Below are 8,079 nucleotides of genomic sequence, written 5' to 3'. Positions count from 1 at the left end.
ACGCCTGGCTATTTTTTTTTTTGGTTGCAGCCGTCATTGTTGTTTGGTGGGCCCGGGCTGGATTCGAACCCGCCACCTTGGGTGTACATGGCTGGCGCCTTAGCCACTTGAGCCACAGGCACCAAGCCAAATGATTTTAAATTAAAAAAAATAAATTTTAAAGACAATGAAGAGAAATAAGTGATACTATTTTCATGTAAGGCACTGATTCAACATATATATAATTTTAATATGCCTTCAATATATAAAAAATGATCACTGGGATATTTTCTTTTTTTTTAGAGACAGAATCTCACTTTGTCACCCTCGGTAGAGTGCTGTGGTGTCACAGCAACTTCCAACTCCTGGGCTTAGGCGATTCTCTTGCCTCAGCCTCCCGAGAAGCTGGGACCACAGGCGCCTGCCGCAACGCCTGGCTATTTCTTTGTTGTTGTTGCAGTTTGGCCGGGGCCAGGTTTGAACCCACCACCCTTGGTGTATGGAGCCAGTGCCCTACTTGCTGAGCCACAGGTACCACCCTGAGACATTTTCCATTTGGTTTTTTTTTTTTGCATTTAGTCTTTGAAATCTTGTCTGCAGACTACAGCTCAATTTAGACTACAGCTCAATGAATTGGGCCTCAACGTGGGCCAAGTGCTCAGTCACTGGGTGCCGTGCAGGACAAGGCAGCCCTTCGGGAGGCACTTTAGGGGCTGAACAAGGGAAGGAGGAGGAGGTGGATGAGGGCAGGACAGAGTTGTCATCACCATCATCATCATCAGGGCACAGACGGGGTGAGAGAGAGTGGAGGAGAAAGGTATTTAGAGTTCAGTGGCAATAGCATGGAATCCCTCGCTTTCAGCACTGAATGTTCTGAAAGAGCCCCATCAGCAGTGGGGAGGGCAGTCAGTACACTGTCCCTGTTTCCTGTCCTGCTGTATCACCAGGAACAAGACACTTACTTTCAATGGGGTCAGCGCCATTCGCTGGAACCAGCAACCTTCTCTTCTTCGACCCTTCAACTCCTGCCTGTCCCTGAAACACACAGTGGGGAATAACCTTGATCGGGGTCAGGAATCCTGGATTCCACTGTGGCCCCCACAACCCGCCCACTGTGACCCCTGTGGCATGTCTTTTCCTGAACATTGTTCTATTGTTCTGAAAGTTCTGGCATCTAGACAGGAAGAAAAAATAAAGCAGCAAGATTCTTGGAAAAACCCAACACCTGTGGCACATCACTTCCACGTCACTGTTCTGAAAGTTCTGGAATCTAGACAGGAAGGAAAGGAAAGTTTCCTTGGAAGAGGCCGACATAATAATCCTTATTTTAGACAATAGGACTGCATATCTTAAAAAACTCCAAGTTTAAACAGCAACACCAAAAAATGAATATGTCCAGATGAACATTAAAACAGTTAGCAGTGACTTCCAAACAGTGTGACAGAAAGCAGCAGCAGGGGCCCTGGGCAGCCGGGCCCACCCGTGCCATCCTCCTGCAAAAGGTAGTTCTGGGCAGGGTGACAAGAGCCATTCACTGTGTATTTGTCTTTGTTTTTTGGTTGTTTTTTTTTTTTTTTTTTTGAGATAGAGCCTCAAGCTGTCACCCTGGGTAGAGTGCCATAGCATCACAGCTCGCAGCAACCTCCAACTCCTGGGCTCAAGTCTCCTGCCTCCACCTCCCAAGTAACTGGGACTACAGGCACCTGCCACAACGCCCCGCTATTTTTTGGTTGTAGCTGTCATTGTTGTTTGGCGGGCCTGGGCTGGATTAGAACCCGCCAGCTCAGGTGTATATGGCTGGCACCTTCGCCGCTTGAGCCAATGGCGCCGAGCCTTCGTGTTTGTCTTTGAATGAACATAAGGTGTGGATCTGTTTTCATTTTTGGCTGGGGGTTGTTTATAGTCTTAGGTCACTGAAAGTTACTACTCCCCTTAAGATATTAAATGACTGGGTTCCCCCCCCCCCAAACAGGTAGCAGACACAAAAAATTAGAAAACAGAATTACAAAAAGACACTAAATACAAAAGAACAACTTTGACAAGGAATAGGAATAGGCTAGCTGCTAGACTAAAGATGCTGCACAATAAACCACCTATGCCATGTGCATTTGTTTACAGGCATGGAAGAAACTAGTGCCTGAATTATTAATCTCTTTACTTAATTATAAACTATCCCTATGGGGGGCCTCAGGAACACATTCGTAAGTACTGTCAGGTTTTCTGTACCCCAGGGACTGCCTACATATATATTTTTTTCTCTTTCTTTTCTGTAGCTTACACAGAAAAGTAATACTTCTCTTTATTTAAAAAGAATGTGGGCCAGGCACAGTGGCTCACGCCTGTAATCCCAGCACCTAGGAGACTGAGGCGGGTGGATTGCCTGAGCTCACAGGTTCAAGACCAGCCTGAGCCAGAGTGAGACCTCGTCTTTAAAAATAGCCGGGCGTTGTGGCAGGTGCCTGTAGTCTCAGCTACTTAGGAGGCTGAGACAAAAGAATCACTTGAACCCCAAAGTTTGAGGTTGCTGTGAGCTGTGACACCACAGCACTCTATGGAGGGCGATAAAGTGAGACTCTGTCTCAAAAATAAATTAAATTAAAAAATAAAATAAGATAAAGAGATTGTGATATACATGCAAGAAAAGAACAGAAAGGAACCATGTAGGTGGGCTGAGCAGGTGGCTCATGCCTGTAATCCTAGCACTCTGGGAGGCTGAGGTGGGTGGATTGCTTGAGTTCAGGAGTTCGAGACCAGCCCAAGTAAGAGACCCCCATTTATACTAAAAATAGAAAAACTGAGGCAAGAGGATTGCTTGAGCCTAAGAGTTTGAGGTTGCTGTGAGCTATGATGAGGCCATGCCACTTTACCCAGGGGGATAAAGTGAGACTCTATCTCAAAAAAGAACAAAAAAAAAAAAAATAAGAAAGAAATTGTACTTCTTTTTGGAAGCCTCCCTATACACAGGAGCAGAAATATGGAAAAAGATTTACTTCCAAATATGTTTAATGTAATAATACTCCTGGAGCAAATTTAACTCTCCTGCTATTATAAGCAAGGTCTCCCAGAGTTCTGTTAGGAGCACACGGGATCATGCAGCCCTTATTCAGTTATCAAGAAACCCTGGTGCCCACTCTGTGCCCGCATGACTCCAGGCTCTGACGACACAGTGTAATCAGGACAGGGATAAGAAGTAGGAGGCCCGGCTCAGCACCTGTGGCTCAAGTGGCTAAGGCGCCAGCCACATACACCTAAGGTGTTGGGTTTGAATCCAGCTGGGCCTGCCAAATAACAATGATGCTGCAACCAAAAAATAGCCACTTGGGAGGCTGAGGCAGGACACTCGCTTGAGCCCAGGAGTTGGAGGTTGCTGTGAGCTATGATGCCACAGCACTCTACCCAGGGGGATAGCTTGAGGCTCTGTCTCAAAAAAAAAAAAAAAAAAAAAGACGTAGGAGGCCCCATAGAGTGGGATGGTCACCAAACTGGGGCAGCTGCTCTCACCCCTGCAGCACTGTCACCTGCGGTCCCTCCACCCCCTCTGGTTCTACCTTCCCCTGGACCAGGACAGCAAAGGCAGCACCCTCCCCCTCTTGTCTGCAAAATCATGAGACTCTGCATAGCTGCCCCCGACTCACCAGAAGACACTGTTTCTCCTGGGGGGAAGGTGGGGTGACAACTCTCAGCTCTGCCAGCTCCTGCCTTTTCATCTCCTCCGGTTCAAAGTCCAGGGTGGACTGAGAGTCTCTGATGGTCAGCATCTGGTTGTCAGTGCTGTCCTCTGCCCCAGGCCCTTGTGGGACTCTCCAGAAACAGACCTTGGAGAGGCAAAGAGCAGACTCAGAAGCACATACCCAGGGCTGCCTACAGGTCCCCCAAGGCCCTGCTCCCCCTCCCATCCGCAATGGGGTGGCCCCAGGTGGCCAGAGGTTCAGCACATGCTGGCACTACGCTCCTGCCACTATGCTAAGGCAGGTCACCCCATCCCTAGGGTGCAGGGCTATGGGGTGGGGGCAGCACCCAGGCTGGAGGAAGGACAGGGCTGCAGGACAGCATACTGCCCTGTGGGGTACTCAGAGTGACCATGTGCCCCTCTTGGTCAGCCAGAGCCCCCAGGCCACTGCAGAGCCAGGGCAGCCATACAGGACAGTGGTGTGGGTAGGAAGCTGGTCCTGAGCACCCGGTGCCCCCTGGTCCTGGAGAAATCAACTCACTCTGTGCACGATCGTGGTGAGACCTGGAAGGGAAGGGGTCCCCTTAGCAACTGGTGAGGGTCCCAGGCAGCATGAACTCCCAGAAGGCAATGTCAGGGCAGGGGCAGGCTGGGGGCTGAGACAATGGACAAGCAGCCCAGGGCCTGGGGACAGAGATGGGGCCTTTCCAACACTAAGTTCCCCTCAGGAAGAAGGAGGAGGAAGAAACTGAGTAAAACACACGTGTCCAATCTCTGGTTCTGCTCTGAGCAAACTGTGACCCCCCTAACCTCTCCTGGTCCTCACCCTGCTCCCCCAGTGGAGGAGCTGGCTCCTTCCCTGCCTGGCTGGGCCCAGAAGATGGGAGGGTAACCCAGACTTGGGAGATGAGGGCACCACCATCCCCGAGAGAGGAATTGATGGATCTTGGTTCTTGGGGAGTGTGTGAGGCCAGAGATGGAGCGATCAACACAGAGAGACAAGGATGTGGGACACAGGAGGGCGCTTCTGCCTGGGCAGCAGGGTGGGGGAGGAGCAGGGAGTACCCAGGGGCCCCTCCCTCAACCAACACCTACCTGAGCGGACGCATATACACCAACACATTATTGCTATAATCACCACTACTCCCGCGATGACCAGAGCAACTACAAGCCAAATCACGGAGACCTCATCGCCTGGAGAAGGGAGAGGACCAGTAGAATTCCCCAGACTGGTGCTCCCTGGCCCTCCAGGAGCTGGGCGTCTCCACCCAGGCGCCTTAGTACCTGATTCTTCTGGGACACACTCTATGTCACTCAAGGGGGTACAAGGCGTTTTCATGACCATCCCAGCAGGACACCTGGGTACACACAGGGAGGACACGCAGGATTCTGTGAGGGACAGCTGGCTAAATGGGACCTTAGAGAAGCCTCCCTCCGTTCACTGTCCCTGAGCAGGTGACAGAGGAAGGACAGGCTCCTCCTGTCCCCAGGGTCCCACTCTCCCGTGATGAGTCTGGGGAAGGATCTGAGCTTGTGAACTTCAGTCCCCCAGAGTCCCCCGTCAGTGGTCAGAGCTGCGGCCTCCAGGATTCCTCCTTGCTCAGCACACACAGGTTCCCTGCTGCAGCTTGGAGCTGCAGCGGACACCCCGAGTTAAGCCTCACTCCAGGGGAAGGTCAGAAGTGGCTACAACCTGAGCCACACCCTCCAGCCTTCCCTGGTTATCACTGAGCTCCTGTCCCCGCTGCCTGCCCGGCCCTAGAGATCACAGAGCACACTGGTGGTCAGAGAAGCCATCACTGTGGGCCCCTAAAGCCCCCAAAAGGGAGAAGACAGGCCTTGATGGACAAGTGGCCAGAGTGAGGACAGCTGCATTGGCTCCGGTCATCTTGGGAATCTAAAAAGAGCCACACTCACAGCCTGATTATGACTTCTGTGGGCCACAAGCACTTTTGTCTTCTTAAAACTATTACAAATTGCATTTTAGGACTCAATTTGTTTAAGGATAAATACATCCTAGGCTGGATTCTTTGCAGTTATGATTTCAAAATAAAATATTTCATGGACCTCCGAGAATATCATAGGCCTCCTATGCCTGGGGAGATATATGCTGGGCAAGTCTGGGAAGGGGCTGCTGCAGGGGGCAGGGTGGGACAGACAGTTGACCAAAAGGGGCCACCACAGGCTCAGGACACCTCAGGGAGTCAGAGACACCTTGTGGGATGGAGGCCTCAAGGGGGGCAGGAAAGAGAAAGGGTTAAAAGGAAACTCAGTTCTCCTGAGGTCAAGCTTGCCTCCCGTCTCACCTAGGGGTGCACGGCTGGCAGACCTCAGGTGATTCTTTTGTCCAGAAAGTACCCCCTTTGCATTGACATTCCGTATCTCTGTTGGTGTCGCAGGGACTTTTCTCCACTTTATCTGGACAGAAAGCAAAGTCTTAATGGATCCCTCAACCCTTCCTCCACCCGGACCCCTCCCCACTCAGCTCAACTCAGGTCAACAAGGAGCTCCTTGGGCCACTTTCTGCACTAAGCCAGTTGGGGCACACAGAGGACAGAGCCCTTCAGCTCTCACCAATAGTCAGAGTCATTTAACAAGGACCAACATCCATTACCTATTATATCAGATGAGGGGAAAAAATAGTTATATAACACAGTCAGTAGCTAGGGAGGTGCAGGGGGAGAACCTGAGAGAGCCTGGCAGGAGAGAAGCCCTTGGGTGACTCCCCAAAAGCCTGGGTCTGCTGGAGAGGAGGAAGGAGCCTGAGGATGGGAGGCTGAGAGAGGTGGAGCACCTCCCCGGAGCACAGAGCTGGGGACAGAGAGCCTGGCCCAGCACCAGACCAGTGTCACAGCTGAAACCTGGTGCTTTCCCCTCAGCCACACCTTCTCTATGCTGTAAGGTCACCCACCCCCTTGCAAGGAATAGTATAAAACTACTGCTATTCTATTTTACAGCTGTAATATAAAAGATTTCCCTACCTGGTGGCATGCATTATGAAATAATCTCTGTTTTATTTATTTAATGACTCAAAGATATACTCATGGAACATACAGGGTATGGCGAAGACCAGGTTGGACTGGAATCCAGGTCTCCTGATGCCACTTATGCTACAACTTTGATGTCAGGACCCTGCATCCCACCTTCTGGTGCAGGGTCTACATGTTCCGTACCAGAGCTACAAGCCGTGCAGAGGATGCAGGAGAGGAGCTCATTCCGGTGAGTAGTATAGTCTATTCCGTATCTGCAGGGCAGACAATATGTACCGTCTTCTGAGAGATGCGTTCCTGGGAGGGGAGAGAGAATGCTGGTGAACGAACCTTCACAGGATTCTCCAAGGCGGGAGTGCTCTTCTTTCAGCCATCAGTGGACTCCAAACAGGGAAATCCATTGTACCTGGCTGGTCAGGTCATCGATTCTGCATTTACTACCTACCTACCTTAGACCAACACTGCTAACAGAAATACAAGCCACACATGAAATTTGAATTCATACTCGCCAAGCGAATCAAGTGAAAAGAGGTCAATTAATTTTAATAACACATGTAACTTAATATATGTATAGCCAAAATAATATAAGTTAAATATAACATTAATGTAAAACATGGAGATATTTTACCTTATTTTTATATTATGTTTTTTAAACCATAATGTCTATTCCCCACTCGTGACATATCTCAATATGAAGCAGCGTATTTTAAAAGATCACCAGTCACATGGGTCTAGGGACTTCTTGTATTCAACAGCACCATCCTAGACTCTAGAAACTCACACAAGTCCTAATACCTGTCCTTAATGAGCTCCCAAAGAGTGAAAGATAAGAGCAGGAACAGAAGTGCTACAATAATGGGAAATGCCTTAATAATCGAAGCTCATGGCTCGGCACCTGTGGCTTAAGTGGCTAAGGCACCAGCCAAATACACCTAAGGTGGCAGGTTCAAATCTAGTCCGGGCCCGCCAAACAACAGTGATGGCTGCAACCAAAAAAAAGAAAAAAAAAGCCAGGCATTGCAACAGGTGCCTGTGGTCCCCACTGAGGCAGGAGAGTCACTTGAGCCCAGGAGTTGGAGGTTGCTGTGAGCTGTGAGGCTCAGCACTCTACCCAGGGGGACAGCTTGAGGCTCTGTCTCAAAATAATAATAATAATAATAATAATAATCAAAGCTCATGTCATCAGCCATGGAAGGAAAGTGGGAAGAAAAATGGGCCCTACTTCTAGATAGTCAAAGAATGAACCAGAGAAATGGAAGCCAAACCTACCCTGGAAAGGACAACCATTTTGAAATGGGAAAGTGTGAGTCTTCCCAACTTTCTTTTTCTTTTACAAGATTGTTTTATTGGCTCGGCGCCTATAGCTCAACCGGCTAAGGCGCCAGCCATGTACACCTAAGGTGGCGGGTTCGAATTCCCAGCCCGGACCCGCCAAACAAC

General features: G+C 49.8%; 1 protein-coding gene across 1 annotated transcript in view; it reads right to left on the bottom strand.

The window, feature by feature from the left end:
• The window catches only part of LOC100960488 (tumor necrosis factor receptor superfamily member 10A), a 23,748-nt gene that overhangs the window by 1,467 nt on the left and 14,202 nt on the right, over positions 1 to 8,079 (bottom strand). Inside the window, exons 3-9 of the mRNA XM_023515601.1 lie at positions 6,823 to 6,936; positions 5,956 to 6,067; positions 4,934 to 5,007; positions 4,745 to 4,843; positions 4,191 to 4,213; positions 3,615 to 3,794; positions 942 to 1,014 (exon numbers count right to left, since the gene is read on the bottom strand). Coding sequence (XP_023371369.1) covers positions 942 to 1,014; positions 3,615 to 3,794; positions 4,191 to 4,213; positions 4,745 to 4,843; positions 4,934 to 5,007; positions 5,956 to 6,067; positions 6,823 to 6,936 — 675 coding nt within the window. The remainder of the gene's footprint in view (positions 1 to 941; positions 1,015 to 3,614; positions 3,795 to 4,190; positions 4,214 to 4,744; positions 4,844 to 4,933; positions 5,008 to 5,955; positions 6,068 to 6,822; positions 6,937 to 8,079) is intronic.

Source organism: Otolemur garnettii, unplaced genomic scaffold, assembly GCF_000181295.1.
Source record: "Otolemur garnettii isolate 467f Iridium unplaced genomic scaffold, OtoGar3 scaffold00074, whole genome shotgun sequence".
Lineage (NCBI taxonomy): Eukaryota > Metazoa > Chordata > Mammalia > Primates > Galagidae > Otolemur > Otolemur garnettii.
Note: the sequence above shows the minus strand (reverse complement) of the source record. Positions and strands in the feature narration are given on the sequence as shown.